The sequence below is a fragment of the Gopherus flavomarginatus genome, chromosome 14 (assembly GCF_025201925.1).
Source record: "Gopherus flavomarginatus isolate rGopFla2 chromosome 14, rGopFla2.mat.asm, whole genome shotgun sequence".
NCBI classification, from domain to species: Eukaryota; Metazoa; Chordata; order Testudines; family Testudinidae; genus Gopherus; species Gopherus flavomarginatus.
In genome coordinates this window covers 27,518,103-27,536,324 of record NC_066630.1, presented here as the reverse complement: position 1 = coordinate 27,536,324, position 18,222 = coordinate 27,518,103, and the positions used below count along the sequence as shown (strand labels likewise).

Below are 18,222 nucleotides of genomic sequence, written 5' to 3'. Positions count from 1 at the left end.
AGCATACTGCACAGAGTTAAAAAGGGATCTCACAAAATGGAATGACTGGGCAACAAAATGGTAGATGAAATTCAGTGCTGATAAATGCAAAGTAATCCACATTGGAAAACATAATCCTAACTATACATTAGGGCTGTTGATTAATCGCAGTTAACTCACATGATTAACTCAAAACAAATAATTGTAATTAAAAAAAAAATTGTGATTAATTGCACTGTTAAATAATAGAATACCAATTGAAATGTATTAAATATTTTTGCATGTTTTTCTACATTTTCAAATATATTGATTTCTATTACAACACAGAATACAAAGTGTACAGTGCTCACTTTATATTATTGATTTCAAATATTTGCATTGTAAAAATGATAAACAAAAGAAATTTTTCAATTCACCTCATACACAAGTACTGTAGTGCAATCTGTTTATCGCGAAAGTGTAACTTACAAATGTAGAGTTGTTGTTATTACATAACTGCACTCCAATAACAAAACCATGTAGAACTTTAGAGCCTACAAGTCTACTCAGTCCTACTTCTTGTTCAGCCAATCACTAGGACAAACGAGTTTGGTTACATTTACTGGAGATAGTGCTGCCTGCTTCTTATTTACAGTGTCACCTGAAAGTGAGAACAGGCATTTGTATGGCACTTTTGTAGCCGGTGTTGAAAGGTATTTACGTGCCAGATATGCTTAACATTTGTATGCTCCTTCATGCTTCAGCCACCATTCCAGAGGACATGTTGAAGATGCTCGTCTTTTTTTTTTTTTTTTTTTTAAAGTTAATTCAATTTGTGACTGAACTCTTTCAGGGAGGATTGTTTTACGCAGATTCTACCATATATTTCATGTTATAGCAGCCTCAGATGACACAGCACGTGTTCGTTTTAAGAACACTTCTACATCAGATTTGACAAAACACAAAGAAGGTACCAATGTGAGATTTTTGAAAATAGCAACAGCACTCAACCCAAGGTTTAAGAATCTGAAGTGCCTTCCAAAATCTGAGAGGGACGAGGTTTGGAGCATGCTTTCAGATGTCTTAAAAGAGAAACACTCAGATGCGGAAACTACAGAACCCAAATCACCAAAAAAGAGATTTTGACTCAGATGATGAAAATGAACATGCTTCGGTCCGCTCTGCTTTGGATCGTTATCGAGCAGACTCAGTCATCAGCATGGATGCACGTTCTCTCGAATGTTGGTTGAAGCATGAACGGACATATGAATCTTTAGCACATTTGGCATGTAAATATCTTGTGATGCTGGCAACAACAGTGCCTCATGAATGCCTGTTCTCACTTTCTGGTGACATTGTAAACAAGAAGTGGGTAGCATTATCTCCTGCAAATTGTAACCAAACTTGTTTGTCTGAGCAATTTAGCTGAAGTAAGAATGAGTGGACTTATAGGCTCTAAAGTTTTACATTATTTGTTTTAGTTTTGAATGCAGTTTTTTTTCTACATAATTCCACATTTCTAAGTTCAACTTTCATGATAAAGAGATTGCACTACAATACTTGTATTAGGTGAATTGAAAAATACTGTTTCTTTTGTTTGTTTACAATGCAAATATTTGTAATAAAAATAAATATAAAGTGAGCACTGTACACTTTGTATTCTGTGTTGTAACTGAAATTGATATATTTGAAACTGTAGAAAACATCCAAAAAAATTTAAATAAATGCTACTGTGTTGGGCTGCTTTGGTGTTTTCTCGACTACAGGGATATTAAATTTTTTTTATGTTATGGTCACTGTTACCAAGTGGTTCAGCTATATTCAACTCTTGGATTAGGTCCTGTGCTCCACTTAAGACTAAATCAAGAATTTGCCTCTTCTCTTGTGGGTTCCAGGACTAGCTGCTTCAAGAAGCAGTCATTTAAGGTGTCAAGAAACTTTCTCTGCCTCTCATCCTGAGGTGAAATGTACTCAGTCAGTACAAGAATAGTTGAAATCCCCCATTATTATTGAGTTTTTTATTTTTATAGCCTCTCTAATCTCCCTGAGCATTTCACAGTCCCTATCATCATCCTGGTCAGGTGGTCGGTAGTATATCCCTACTGCTATATTCTTATTATTCAAGCATGGAAACATATTATTCAAGCATATGTTGGAGCCTTTTCATTGAGGGATGGTTTTGTTCCTAGATAGGAACTGCAATAATGAAGATGTTGGTCAAATGTATTGATCACTGTGGTCATACCTATGGTCAAAAAGTTGGGGGTGCAATCTCTTCTGTGGAAGTCTTTGGCTGCTATTTGGGCTTTCAGTGGCATGGAATCTGAGATGACTCCAGGGCTGTGGACAATTGCTCTTAAATCTGAAGGCAGTAACAGGAAAGTTACAGAAGAATCAAGTTCTTTACAGTAGCTGCGGAGACGGGCATTACAGAACTCTCTAAAGTGGAGGTAGCTGTAAGCATTTTGCCAGTGCAAGAGGGTGAGGAGTCCTCAGTGATTGTGGCACATCTAGCTAGTTAGGGGGAGGGAAGGGGCAGGGCATTTATATGTAAAACAGCCTCACTATTTATTTTTCTTTGTCATAGCTGTTCATGTTAAACCTGTGCAACACCAACGGGCAGCTAAACCAAAGCCTTTGCTTAACTGAGACGACATCACAGACACCATGACTAATAATGGAATACATTAAACCTGATGGTGGCATCCCTCTTCCAAGACAGCAGAGAGCATGATAAACTTGTATTGCTAGTGTCCGTACACCCAGACAAACTTAAATGTATCTCATTTTCTGTAATATACATTCCTGTGGGAACTTTTTAAAATTTCAGGGCGCTCTTCTGTTCAAACAAATTGGTATTTGTGGAAGGTCAGTGTTGTAGATTCATGGTCTTATAAATTAGGAATTGTTTAAATAGATGTGGTCACAAAATAAACTATTTGTTTTACACAATTCATCACTGATTCTTTTGTGGTTAAGTTTTACCTGACTCTTCCATATGATTATTTTAGAAAGATAAGCGACCCAGTCAGACTTCATTTCAGTGCTTGTGCTGGGTAGAGATGGATACAATTTCTTTTTCTTTCTTGTTCTTTCTTTCTAAATGTGAAAAGTCTCTATGGGTTGTTGGGATTTTGTGTTTTTTATATAATACAGAAGTGTTCTCTCTACTGTCCATGCATCTTCCTTGAGTAAAGATAAATACACGTTGACCATATCTCAACCCTTATTCAGTATGTCACTTGCTTAGGACTTCTAATATTTTTGAAATATTTTTAAATGAGATCTCATGTTTATTACTATATTATGCCATGATAGCTTATGTCTTCAATGTGTTGGAACGTTAGTCTTTCCATTTCTACTGTAATTTGAAGTTTAATGACAGGATATGAAAGGATTAAGGAAAATTCTATACTAATTGTACTCTCCCAGATGCAATTAAGAAAATTAATGTTGAGAACTACCTTAATTTCCATGTAGTTTCACACAGACCAGTAATGTACCAGATTTAACTTGTTAATTTAAAGCTATACAGTTACATTGTGCAAAATGTTTAAAAAAGAATTGTGTACAGTCATTCCACTGAAACATGAAGTATAGTTCCAACTGACATGTAATTTTTTAGTTATCACAAAAAATAACTAACTTGCCAAAAATAGTTTAGCACTCAGTTACCCACTTACAGTGTCAAAGTTCAAAATTACAATATTAGCCCCTTAAATTTTATTTTTTTATTGTGGGTTTCCTTTTCCTCTCACCTTTTATGAAAGACCCACACAAACAAAAGGGGAAAATGGCAATACAGCTAAAAGAATCAGTTAGCTTAGTAACTAAACTTCAGACAAACACAAGTTAAAAGAACTGAAAAAACTTCTTAATCATAGGTATCACTTGTGATAACAATAGGTAAAATGCTTTTTCAGACAAAAACATGACTTTTGTAAGTTGATGTATCTTCCTAAGAATAGGAATTAACTTGGAGAGTTCTTACTTTCATATAATTTTGTCAGTTGTATGTGTTATAATTGTTCTTAATCATTTTATGTATACAGGATTTTCGAGTCTTAACACATCCAGCTAAAGCAGCACTGACTAACGTGGAATCTATTTTTGTTGGTGTTTCACTGTCATATTTATAGCCACTCTTGAGTACTTTCACTGTAGATTCTTTAGTAGAGCATTTGATCAATTAGAAGCTTACAAAACTAACTTCCAGTGCAATTTTCTTCTCATAGTAGAAAGAACTTAGTTGGCCAGCTGTGTCAGAATTCACTTGTTTCAACAAATGCATTTGTTTAACTTTTAGCTGAGGACTCATCTATAAGTCTCAGTTCAGCAGAGCTGCTACAAAATACAGCCCCCAACACGAACACTAGGAAACTAGTCCTGGTTTTTACTGCAGGTTAAACACAGTGCAGCAAAGCATGCTAATCTATTTTAATTGGCATTATGCAATCTTATTGCTACTTGTTTTGGTTCTAGTAATAGCTAAACTATCCTGAATTAGGAACCAGCTGCCAGATAACTCAAACTTTTATTCAAACTAAATTTTATGTGTGTGTATGTAATTTATTCTTTAATCAACTCTTACCCTAACTTCTGTGGGGTTTTTGTTTCTAAGTAGGTATGAGTTTCAAAGCTCTTATGTTAGTAACTAAACTGCTACTGTAGGTCCTCTGAAGTGATTGTAGCCCATTTAGTTCCTACCATGTAATTATCTGAGGGCCTCGAGCATTAATACATGCATCTTCCCTCATGTGAAGTACAGAGGTATTATCTCCATTTTACAGATGAGGAACTGAAGCACAGACTTAGACTTTCCCATAAGCACCCAGGAAGTCTGTCACAATACTTGGAATTGAACCCAGATCTCCTGAACCCCAGTGTAATGCCTTAATCACAAGATCATTCCCCCTTAAAAGAAGGGTTTAAAGATGAATATAGCCTGTATTCATTAAGGGTCTGATCCTACACCCATGAAAGCCAGTGGAAGTGAGGCTATGTCTTCACTACAAAAAAGAGTGAGTTTTGGGTTTTGGTTTTTACGTCAGGGTAGCTATCTCAATATAAAATCTTAGTGACGACAAGGCCTTGAGTTTATTTTGCCTAGCTGCATCAAGGTATAATCTAGAACAGGTGGGCAAACTATGCCTGCGGGCCACATCTGACCCATGGGACCCTTCTGCCCGGCCCCTGAGCTCCTGGAGGCTAGCCCCTGGTCTCTCCCCTGCTGTTCCCCCTCCCCCGCAGCCTCAGCTTGCGTCACCACCGGCACAATGCTTTGGGTGGCGGGGCTGCGAGCTCTTGCCGGGCAGCGCAGCTGCAGAGCCGCAGCCTGACCCGGTGCTCTGTGCTGCGCAGTGGTGTGGCTGGCTCCAGCTGGGCAGCGCGGCTGCCTCTCCTGGCACTCTGAGTGGTGCGGCTGTAGTGCCGCCAGCCACCAGTGCTCCAGGTAGCCTGGTAAGGGGACAAGGAGCAGGGGAGTGGGTGTTGAATAGAGGGCCAGGGAGTTCAAGGTGGTGCTCAGGGGGTAGGGGTGTGGATAGGGGTCAAGATGGTCAGAGGGCAGGGAACAGGAGGGTTGAGTGGGGGCAGCGGTCCCAGAGGGGCAGTCATGAAGGAGGGGGGGTTGGATAGGGCGTGATCAGGGGGTTATCAGGGGACAGGGAGAAGGGGTGGTTGGATGGGGCGGGGTCCTGAGGGGGCCGTCAGGAAGGAGGAGGAGGTGGATGGGATCTGGCAGCTATCAGGACAGAACGGGGGGTTGGATGGGGCAGGAGCCTCAGGGGGGTCGGATGGGGGTGGGAGCCAGGCCATGCCATGGGGGTGGGGGCACAGTCTCCCCTAACCGGCCCTCTATACAATTTTGGAAACCCAATGTGGCCCTCAGGCCAAAAAATTTGCCCACTCCTGATCTAGTGACTATAATATTCAATCATGTTTAAAATAATTTAAAAAAAAAAAAGTCAGGTGAGATTAAAAAAAAAGTCAGGTGAGAAACTTGGTCTAGGACTAGAGTAAAAAAGTGAAGACACACTCACTGTGAACTTGAAGCCAATATGCACCAGGATGCTTGAATTGTTAAACATCCCTCACACCACTAAGACTTCAGTTGACTTCTGTGTTTAGCGGTTGAGTATCAGAGTTTCACAAAGCTGTATTTCACTTCTCACCCTTCCCCATCTATTTCTGGGTAGCTTTTCTGGCAGTATGTCTCGATTTTTCACTAGTTTTCCAATGGATACCTGTCTGTTTCTGAACTCAGTGTTGTATGTGTAGGAACTGGAGTAAAACAGAAGTCTTGTTGATGAAGCCAAGTCTCCTGTTCAGCAATGATCCTGTTCTGGTAACTAACACTAAAACTGCGGGGGGGGGGGGGGGGCGGGAATGTAATTGCTTTATTCACTTGACCTCCCCTTTTGAAAAGGGAAGATACTGGTGACTTAATGACCAACGTTTCTTAGTTTAAAAAAATAGGTTACTCTGGGGTAGGGTGACCAGATAGGAAAAATTAGGACAGGGTGATGGGTAATAGTTGTCTATATAAGATAAAGCCCCAGTATTGGGACATCATTTCACTCTACTCTGGGACATTGGATTCATTTTCCCTTTTGCAAATAGCTTAGTACAGCAGTGTATGATGCCAGGCCACATCAGTCTAATGCTTTCAATAGCAACATCAGCCTGAAGACATTGCGGAGAGAGAAGCAAGAACTATGGCCTCTCTCCCCAAAATAATTGGGAAAGAGAAGATGCCTCTGAGCTCTTTGAAAGATTGTAGGGGCTGTTGTGGGCACTTCAGTTTAAAGGGCTGACACAAAGAGAGCAGGACCCGCCCTTCTCTCTTCCAGCTCTTCACTCTGAATCTGGATTTACACACACAGGCTAGAATGGTAAAAGGCTGTCTGGTTTTCCCTTGCACTAGCAGATCAAAGGGCTACAGGAGTCTAGAGAAAACCCTGTAGTTGCTACAATCTCAGCAGCGTGTGACAAAGCAGATCATTTCCTTCCCTCAGCTGTCCATTTATTTTAATGAGGATAAAAAAGACCCATAGTGTCTGCCCCCCAGCTGAAGAGAGCTGGGAGCTGTTGCTATTTACACACACATCTAAGCTGCCTTCTGTTGTTGGGAGCAGCAGCTGGCTGTCTGCAGGCAGGTGCTGCTGTGGTACCTAATATACCTACTCTGGAAAAGGGGAAATTGGGTATAAGCCCTAAATTCATTGTTAAAGAAATGAAACTGACCATGACTAGTCATTTAGCAATTTACTAAACCCCATTCTTGACAAAGCATTTTACTCTTGTATAGCTACTCATTCACCAGAGCTAGGGGTGAGAATGCTGGATTATGGTCCATTTATGCATCACATGCAGAATTTTTAACTAAATTCCTTCTGCCCCCATATCCTCTCAAAGAGAAGGAAGAATGTAGGACTGAAATTTTTTTCTTACGGGCTGTGATACATAAGCAAAACTAAATAGTTGGTCTTTCAGATTCCTGGCTAAATTTGCAGGGCTAGCAGCTAAAACATCTTTTCTTGTAAACTCACTCAGAAAACACTGCTGGGATTAGCTGAGACAAAGCATAGAAGCCCACAATGCCAGTTTTTACAAAATTACTTTTCAGCATAACAGTTTAAGGAATGTTTGTTAGAAGTGGGTAACCTGCATTATCCAAAGGCTGGAATGGAGAGAATGCAATACCCTGGACCAGTTCTGAAGGATTCTATTTGAATTTCCAAACCAAAAAAAATTTAAGAGGGAGCTAAAGTTGAGAGTTAATATTAAAAGGAAGGGTATAAACATAACAGAGATGTTGGAATGATTGCCAAAGCCAAGTGATACAAATGTGGGAAGTTCAGAATTAAGGTTAAACCTAAATTCCAATAAAAGCAGCAAAGAATCCTGTGGCACCTTATAGTCTATAAGGTGCCACAGGATTCTTTGCTACTTTTACAGATCCAGCCTAACACGGCTACCCCTCTGATACTAAATTCCAATGTGTTATGCTGAGAAAATATACCATTTAGGCACTCAAACAGCCCTCGCTCTGCCCATAGTGAGGCTGTGCAATAACAACACATTTAGGATTAATGCACGTTAGTGTTTGCAGCCCCAGAATAGATTAAAAGTGATATTTAGAGCATTGTTTTTCATGGTTGTCTATATGTAGTGTCACAACAAGTCAGTGTTCAAAGTCTAAGAAAGGCTGGAGGCAGACTGATCAGAAGGGACATTTGGTGGATGAGGGCAAGGGTGTGAGTTAGGGCTGAAGAAGAGGAGGGAAGAGTGTTCTGTAAGTGGGTCAGAGCGGCTGAGAAGGGATCTAGGGGAGTTCAGTGGCATTAATGAGAGTGGTTGGCCAGAGATATAGCTAGGCTTGGGGCAGGGAAAAAGCTGTGTGCGGAGATGGCCTGTGGGGGAGAGGGGAGATGCTGGGCTGTGCACCAGTCTGTGATGGGGAGCTCAGCTCTACTGTGCAGTGAGGCAAAGGGGACCCTTAAGGTGCAGAGATATTAGAATTTAGGTACTAGTCTCATTCATTCCCCTCTGCAGAACAGCAGTCTCTGTGAGATAGCTTTAATAGAGGGGAAGAAACACAAACTAGCTTTTAACACATTTCCACAGCTTCAGCAGTTTTGTAATGGCAGCTAACACCTTGAGCCATAATGCTGTACTTGTACAGGGGGAAATGTGTACTTTGGTAAATGGCTATTTTATGATATATGTGTCTATGATCAGAATTACCTATGAATTAGCACAGCTTGCTTCAGTTAGAGGTTTGTTTAGATCTAAGCTGGTTGTTTAAATGTAATTGGAAGAAGGTGAGGGAAATGACTTTGTGCCCATTTGCTGGTTCCTTGTAGTGCAGAAAGGAGAGCTGAGCCTTATTCTAAGGACAAACATTGCAATGCTTTTGTTACATTAGGGGGGAAAACCTCCAAGACAAGCACATAAAGAAATCCCCAAACACACAGGGCAACTGTGTGGCTCATAAAGAAGAAAAGGGTAAGTTTCCTTTTTTCTTTGCAAGTTAATTAAAAGCAAAACATGCAGGCCAGAAGCTTGGCTACCTTCATTCAGCTTGTCATGGTAGTAAACGTCAGTCTGCACCCATGAAACTTTCACAAATGTATGCTGAAAAATACAATGAAGTTGAATATTTTAATTGTAGTACTTGTTATGAGAAGGTGAATGTTTACTTTTATTTATTAATGCATGTTGAAATTTTGGTAAATAAGCATTTTAATGTTTTTATAATACCTTTTTAAAAAAATATTTTACTAATTCTATCATTCTTCCCCAAACATTTTTATGGAAGTTATTTGTGGTAGTCTGTCAGCTTATGGGTCAATTATACAAAATACTTTTTACCTTGACATAGTTAAAAAAGTTTGTAATAATTAAACTTGAGTTCTTTTAAAGATGGGGAAAACTGCATGGATATCCAGCAAGAGCTTTCCACTTGTTACACATGGTTAATTATGTTGTATGGCACTTGATTTTCTTTGGCTGTGGACTAAGTTAAATGGGGTGAACACAAAGTCCTTTTGCTTTCTTTTGTGTTCATTTGTGTACTGTAAGCTTTCTGATGTTCGTAAAAATAAATATTTTATTGCATATTTTTCTTAGTACTTTATTTTTGCAACTTATTTTACTACTTACTATTAATGAACTATAACATTGTTACACATTGAAGAGATGTGTTTGTGAGGAGAAGGATTTCCATTCTCAGGTCTGTCATGAATGAAATGGTGTAAATTGTTGGCTTATCAGTACTTAAATTGCTTTGATATCTTGTTGGTTTCTTAATATCACTTCAGTGAGAACTAGTTATTCAGACTTGTTCGCTTTCATATTCTGTATACACTGTAACTACAATTCCTTATTTCACTAGTAGATCTTAGTCTGAATGGCAGCTTCTGAAATTAATAAAAGGGGGATATCAACTTGCCAGCTGGGTATTGCTATAGCACTGTGTGTAATATATCATATAAAAACTCTATGTTAAAAGAATATTAAGGTTGCAAAGTCAAGCACTAAAAGTTAAGAAATGCAAAAATTAATGTTGCCTGTGCAACCTTAATTGAGCCCTTGCATGAGTATGCATCATGATAAAGTCTTTAATTACATGATTAGAGACTATATTTTTCAACAGGACCCCTGCCTCATTCAGTCCACAGGGTAGACATGAGCATCTATTCAATATTTTTTTTTACCCTTGTTGGTCAGTGAGTGACCCCAGGCCTTATTTGCAGCACACTATTCAAACTCTGTTCTGAAGACAAAATTATTAATTCCGTCCTGGGCTGTTCTGTAGCATTCATCACTATAGTACCTGAGTGCTTCACAAATACTAACTGATTTATCTTTTCAACCCCTGAGGTAAGAGTGTATGTGTATTATCCCCATTTTACTGATGGGGAAACTGAGCCACAGAGAAGTTAAGATGAAAAGTCCCTGCTAAACTTGACTTTGTCAGAGTACTTGGCATTATACAGCATGTCATATGTTCAAAGCACAACTCCCATTGACTTCAGTTGAAACTGTAAGTGCTCAGCTCTTCTGGAAATCAGACCTAAGGGTATGAACTTGGGCATCCAGAAAATAAGGAACACGTAATTGGTGGCTACCAGTGAAAAGTTCAGTTTAATTGACTTGCGCAGATCGCACAGAAATTCTGTGGCAGAGTTAGGGATAGATTCCAGTTCTGCAGGGCAGCATTCAACTTCCTTAGCCATATGACTGTCCTTTCTCTTCCTGCAGCCCTGTCTCATTCAGCACACACCTTCCAACTTCTGCAACAAGAGAACCAGGGGTCATGCAGCCAACAGTTTTCTTCACTCTATAACCTTGATTCGTTCCCAAGGCAAGTCTATTCCATGTGCTGCAGGAGGCAGAGGTCCTGTGGCAAAACAATAGCAGGTTTGGTGTATAACTTCCTAGGTTTTAAAAAAAGCAAACAGCGAACTGCTAGATGCACCTTACAGACCTCTGCCACTTGCGCTAACAGAGTAACTAGCAGCAGTAGGTTGTCATCCTCTATGTGAACCAGCACTTGCATGGTATGAGACGTGTGCTTTGCCAGTGGGTTTCACAGATATGTGCAGAAGAATGTTGAGACCTGGGAATCTTGAGTTCCATTCCAATCTCTGGAATGCTCCCAGTGGACACACTCTTCCTCCCTGCCCCCTCCGATCTGTCACTGTCCTAGTCCTCGGTCTCCCCATCTCTGGCTCCTTAACCCATTCCTTGCTTACTCAGGCTTCTCACCCTAGTCCTAGTCTCCAGCAGTCTCTGTCTATGGCTTTCCCTCCCCATCTTACTCTAGTTTTTGTTCCCTTTACATTCCAGTCACATGGCTTTCTCCTTCACACTGCCTGAGTGCCATCAGGGAGGTCATTGTGAGCACAGAAGAGACAGGTTCACTGCTCTCTGTTCCAGGGCTAGGCCTCACCCTAGCCCAAAGCAGCCTTTAAAGAAGAAGTCCAGCTTCACCCTTGTAGCCTTGGGCTGGAGGGAGCATGTGCTCAGTTGCTTTGTGGGGGTGGGTCAAATCTAATCAATGCACAAGCAGTGATGGGTTGGAGCATGCTCAGTTGCTTTGTGGGGATGGTGCATGTATAGGCTGGTCAGCCTAGGAGATATGAAAGGCTTAAGCATACCCAGGAGAGACTCTTCAGAGACTTAAGCTGTTAAAAGTCTCTACGTCGCATGTGTGAATTATGATTTTTTTTCCCGGAGGCTTATAATGGCCAAATCTGGGCAGATTTTCATGGGCGTGACAAAACATACAGCCCTGATGCAAAAGTCATCCTCCTTCCAAATTTCAAATCCCAGCTCTAAAGTATAGAGGCACTAAAGCTGTTCAAAGAAAGGGTTATCTGAATTTTTTAACATGGGCAAAATTAAGTTTTTTCCTAGTTTTGTTCTTGGAAATGGCAGAACCATTCTGGCTGACATTTGCTCAGAGAAGTCCAACACCCTGCACGCAATATTTCAGTCCAAACAGTTGAAGTCTGGCGAAGATGTAAACAACTGAAAAAAGAGTCTTTTTGTGTGAAGTGTCAGACAACCTAAATAATAGGTGGCACAACCAGCCCTATCTACAATGACTTTCTATTTGGATTTCAAAAGAATTGTATGATGTACATTGCTAAAGGAATAATTCATTGGTTAGTGCAGGGGTCGGCAAGCTACAGCACGTGTGCTAAAGGTGGCACGCGAGCCGATTTTTGATGGCATGTGGCGCGGGCTGAGCCACTCAGCCCACCGCCACTCTGGAGTTCCCGCTACTGGCCCCTTGCCAGCCGGGGTCCCACTCAGCACCTGCCGCTGGCCTGGGGTTCCTTCCCACAGGCTGGCAGCGGGCTGAGAACCCAGTGGGCAGGAGCCAGCAGCTGAAACCCCAGAACAGTGGCGGGCTGAGCGGCTCAGCCCACCACTGCTCTGGGGTTCCCACTGCTGGCCCCTTGTCAGCTGGCGTCCCCCCTTGTTGGCCTGGGTGAAGGACCCATTGCTGGCCTGGGTGAAGGAACCCCAGGCTGGCAGCAGGCTGAGACCCCGGCTGGCAGGAGCCAGCAGCTGAAACCCCAGAGCTGCGGCCGCAGACTAAGCCACTCAGTCACTGCTCTGGGGTTCTGGCTGCTGGCCCCTTGCTAGCTGGGGTCCCCACTGCAGCCCCACTCACCTTGCTTCTGGTTGGAATTCCAGCACAGGTCCCCTGACAGACAAGGTCCAGGTCTCTGGCCGTGCTCAGCCCTACCAGCCACCAGTTCCACTCACCTCAACTGCCAATCTGGGGTTCCAGCCAGCTAACAACCGATCACTCAGAAGCCTGTGTGCAGCCTAAAGTATCCAAATACGTGCCAGACATTGGAAGACTCAGCAAGGAAAAGCAAGGGCAAGGATCACACTAAAATAATATCTGCATTTTAATTTAATTTTAAATAAAGCTTCTGAAACATTTTGAAAACCTTGTTTACTTTACATATAACAGTAGTTTGGTTATATATTATAGACTTATAGAGAGACCTTCTAAAACACGTTAAAATGTATTACCAGCATGTGAAGCCTTAAATTAGAGTGTATACGTGAAGACTCAGCACACCACTGCTGAAAGGTTGCCGACCCTGGGTTATTGTGTTGCTTTAACTCTTGTCATAGACTCATAGACTCATAGACTCATAGACTCTAGGACTGGAAGGGACCTCGAGAGGTCATCGAGTCCAGTCCCCTGCCCTCATGGCAGGACCAAATACTGTCTAGACCATCCCTAATAGACATTTATCTAACCTACTCTTAAATATCTCCAGAGATGGAGATTCCACAACTTCCCTAGGCAATCTATTCCAGTGTTTAACTACCCTGACAGTTAGGAACTTTTTCCTAATGTCCAACCTAAATCTCCCTTGCTGCAGTTTAAGCCCATTGCTTCTTGTTCTATCATTGGAGGCTAAGGTGAACAAGTTTTCTCCCTCCTCCTGATGACACCCTTTTAGATACCTGAAAACTGCTATCATGTCCCCTCTCAGTCTTCTCTTTTCCAAACTAAACAAACCCAATTCCTTCAGCCTTCCTTCATAGGTCATGTTCTCAAGACCTTTAATCATTCTTGTTGCTCTTCTCTGGACCCTCTCCAATTTCTCCACATCTTTCTTGAAATGCGGTGCCCAGAACTGGACACAATACTCCAGTTGGGGCCTAACCAGCGCAGAGTAAAGCGGAAGAATGACTTCTCGTGTCTTGTTTACAACACACCTGTTAATGCATCCCAGAATCACGTTTGCTTTTTTTGCAACAGTATCACACTGTTGACTCATATTAAGCTTGTGGTCCACTATGACCCCTAGATCTCTTTCTGCCATACTCCTTCCTAGACAGTCTCCTCCCATTCTGTATGTGTGAAACTGATTGTTCCTTCCTAAGTGGAGCACTTTGCATTTATCTTTATTGAACTTCATCCTGTTTACCTCAGACCATTTCTCCAACTTGTCCAGATCATTTTGAATTTTGACCCTGTCCTCCAAAGCAGTTGCAATCCCTCCCAGTTTGGTATCATCTGCAAACTTAATAAGCGTACTTTCTATGCCAACATCTAAATCGTTGATGAAGATATTGAACAGAACCGGTCCCAAAACAGAACCCTGCGGAACCCCACTTGTTATACCTTTCCAGCAGGATTGGGAGCCATTAACAACTACTCTCTGAGTACGGTTATCCAGCCAGTTATGCACCCACCTTATAGTAGCCCCATCTAAATTGTACTTTCCTAGCTTATCTATAAGAATATCATGCGAGACCGTATCAAATGCCTTACTGAAGTCTAGATATATCACATCCACCGCTTCTCCCTTATCCACAAGGCTCGTTATCCTATCAAAGAATGTTATCAGATTAGTTTGACATGATTTGTTCTTTACAAATCCATGCTGGCTATTCCCTATCACCTTACCACCTTCCAAGTGTTTGCAGATGATTTCTTTGATTACCTGCTCCATTATCTTCCCTGGCACAGAAGTTAAACTAACTGGTCTGTAGTTTCCTGGGTTGTTTTTATTTCCCTTTTTATAGATGGGCACTATATTTGCCCCCTTCCAGTCTTCTGGAATCTCCCCCGTCTCCCATGATTTCCCAAAGATAATAGCTAGAGGCTCAGATACCTCTTCTATTAACTCCTTCAGTATTCTAGGATGCATTTCATCAGGCCCTGGTGACTTGCAGGCATCTAACTTTTCTAAGTGAATTTTTACTTGCTCTTTGCTTATTTTCTCTTCTAAATCAACCCTCTTCACGTAAGCATTCACTATACTAGACATTCCTTCAGACTTCTCAGTGAAGACCGAAACAAAGAAGTCATTAAGCATCTCTGCCATTTCCAAGTCTCCCGTTACTGTTACCCCCTCCTCATTGAGCAGTGGGCCTACCCTGTCCTTAGTCTTCCTCTTGCTTCGAATGTATTGATAAAAAGTCTTCTTGTTTCCCTTTATTCCCATAGCTAGTTTGAGTTCATTTTGTGCTTTTGCTTTTCTAATCTTGCCTCTGCATTCCTGTGTTATTTGCCTATATTCATCCTTCGTGATCTGCCCTAGTTTCCATTTTTTATATGACGCCTTTTTATTTTGTAGGTCACGCAAGATCTCAAGGGTAAGCCAAGGTGGTCTTTTGCCACATTTTCTATCTTTCCTAACCATTGGAATAACTTGCTTTTGGGCCCTTAATAGCGTCCCTTTGAAAAACTGCCAACTTTCCTCAGTTGTTTTTCCCCTCAGTCTTAATTCCCATGGGACCTTGCCTATCAGCTCTCTGAGCTTACCAAAATCCGCCTTCCTGAAATCCATTGTCTCTATTCTGCTGTACTCCCTTCTACCCTTACTTAGAATTGCAAATTCTATGATTTCATGATCACTTTCACCCAAGCTTCCTTCTACTTTCAAATTCTCAACAAGTTCCTCCCTATTTGTTAAAATCAAGTCTAGAACAGCTTCCCCCCTAGTAGCTTTTTCAACTTTCTGAAATAAAAAGTTGTCTGCAATGCAGTCCAGGAACTTATTGGATAGTCTGTGCCCCGCGGTGTTATTGTCCCAACATATATCTGGATAGTTGAAGTCCCCCATCACCACCAAATCTTGGGCTTTGGATGATTTTGTTAGTTGTTTGAAAAAAGCCTCATCCACCTCTTCCGCCTGATTAGGTGGCCTGTAGTAGACTCCCAGCACGACATCACCTGTGTTTTTTACCCCTTTTAGCCTAACCCAGAGACTCTCCACCCTTCCGTCTCCTATGTCCATCTCCACCTCAGTCCAAGTGTGTACATTTTTAATATATAAGGCAACACCTCCTCCCTTTTTCCCCTGTCTATCCTTCCTGAGCAAACTATACCCATCCACACCAACATTCCAGTCGTGTGTATTATCCCACCAAGTTTCAGTAATGCCAATAATGTCATAGTTGTATTTGTTTATTAGCACTTCCAGTTCTTCCTGCTTATTACCCATACTTCTTGCATTTGTATAAAGGCATCTAAGATACTGGTTTGATTTTGCCTCCCAGCTTTGCCCTGACCCTCCTTCCTCTCTGCCATTATAGCCCGTGCTCCCTCCTGCTTCCAACCCATCTCCCAGGTCTTGTTCCCCACTTTCCTGTGGGCTTTGCTCACCTGTCCCCGTCGAACCTAGTTTAAAGCCCTCCTTACCAGGTTAGCCAGTCTGTGCGCGAATAAGGCCTTTCCTCTCTTCGAAAGGTGAACGCCATCTGTTCCTAGCAGTCCTTCCTCAAGTAGCATCCCGTGGTCGAGGAAGCCAAAGCCCTCCTGGCGACACCATCTTCGCAGCCAGGCATTCACCTCCACAATGCATCTGTCTCTGCCCGGACCCCTACCTTCAACAGGAAGAATCGAAGAGAACACCACCTGCGCTCCAAACTCCTTAACCCGTACTCCCAGAGCCCTGTAGTCACTCTTGATCTGCTCAGCATCACACCTCGCAGTATCGTTTGTGCCCACATGGATGAGTAGCATGGGATAGTAGTCAGAAGGCCGGATAATCCTCGACAAAGCCTCTGTAACGTCTCGGATACGGGCCCCTGGCAGGCAGCATACCTCCCGGGATGAACGGTCAGGGCGACAGATGGGTGTCTCCGTCCCCCTCAGCAGAGAGTCTCCAACCACCACTACCCTACGTTTCTTATCAGTGGTGGCAGCAGACCTCCCAGCCTTAGGGGTACGAGACTTCACCCCCTTAACTGTTGGGGGTGATTTCTTCTCTGCTGTATCTTTTACCACAACAGGAGGGTTCGCAGCAGCGGTGGAGCACTGCCCGCTGCTAGAAGTAACCAGCTGGCCGTGTCCACCCTGAGCCTCCTCCTCCACTGGTGTGTCAGGTACACCCTGAGGCATCTCCTCTTCCACTGCAGTGTCAGTAGTCCCGTCAACTGGGACAGCACCATCAGCTGTCTCCACATGGATACTGTCCAGGAATTGCTCATGGACATAGATGTTCCTCAGCCAGGCCACCTCCTCCTGTAGCTCTCCCACCTGCTGCCTGAGAGATTCCACCAGTAGGCACCTTTCACATTGGATGCCACCCCCAGCCTGGATATCAGTAAGTGGAAATTGCAAATTACAGTCTTTGCAAGCCCACACCAGAATCTGGGTAAAAGCATCCATGCTTTGGTGCTCTGTCTGGCTACAGGCGCAGGTGGAGGAGACAGAAGCAGTGCTGGCACAGGTGTTACGGGTCCTCCTCACCATTTTAAGCCTCCCTCTGTCAAAGTCTCAAATTCCTGTCTACAGCTCTCTGTCTGCTCCTCTTTGCTGTGAACAGAAGGGTTTTCGATGTGGCTCAGGTTATGGGTTCAAGGGACCAATGGGTCACAGATGAGACCGACAAGGGACCCCCCTCCCTTCCTACTCCCCTTCCAAACTCCCTTGCAAAACTCCCTGTTAGCAGCTCCTGTTCGCTAAGCTCCCTGGTCGCTTGTGCGCAGCTTTATAAAGCCCTGGCCTGAGTGAATGCCCCGCCCACTGGTTAAGGCTCAGCCAATTACCAGAGGCTTCTAGCTTTCAAACCTTCCTAGTAGCTCCACCTCCAACTGCCAGCTACAGCACACGGTCCTTCAAACAAACAAACCAAACAGACTGACAAACACAAGCTCAGCACACAGCAAGTAACCCCCAAACACACACACAAACCCAAACACTGCAGACAGTCACTTACCCCACAGATGCTGTTTGTGCTCCTCCTTCACCTGGAGAACTCCCTTGCAAAACTCCCTGTTAGCAGCTCCTGTTCGCTAAGCTCCCTGGTCGCTTGTGCGCAGCTTTATAAAGCCCTGGCCTGAGTGAATGCCCCGCCCACTGGTTAAGGCTCAGCCAATTACCAGAGGCTTCTAGCTTTCAAACCTTCCTAGTAGCTCCACCTCCAACTGCCAGCTACAGCACACGGTCCTTCAAACAAACAAACCAAACAGACTGACAAACACAAGCTCAGCACACAGCAAGTAACCCCCAAACACACACACAAACCCAAACACTGCAGACAGTCACTTACCCCACAGATGCTGTTTGTGCTCCTCCTTCACCTGGAGAACTCCCTTGCAAAACTCCCTGTTAGCAGCTCCTGTTCGCTAAGCTCCCTGGTCGCTTGTGCGCAGCTTTATAAAGCCCTGGCCTGAGTGAATGCCCCGCCCACTGGTTAAGGCTCAGCCAATTACCAGAGGCTTCTAGCTTTCAAACCTTCCTAGTAGCTCCACCTCCAACTGCCA

General features: G+C 42.9%; 1 protein-coding gene across 6 annotated transcripts in view; it reads left to right on the top strand.

The window, feature by feature from the left end:
• Window positions 1–2,914, top strand: part of LOC127034081 (nuclear receptor coactivator 5-like) — a 31,456-nt gene extending 28,542 nt beyond the window's left edge. For all 6 annotated transcript variants that reach the window (XM_050922563.1, XM_050922559.1, XM_050922565.1 and 3 more), the window contains one exon: window positions 2,546–2,914. In XM_050922563.1, coding sequence (XP_050778520.1) covers window positions 2,546–2,607 — 62 coding nt within the window. In that variant the 3' untranslated portion in view covers window positions 2,608–2,914. The remainder of the gene's footprint in view (window positions 1–2,545) is intronic.
• Window positions 2,915–18,222: the final 15,308 nt, after the last annotated feature.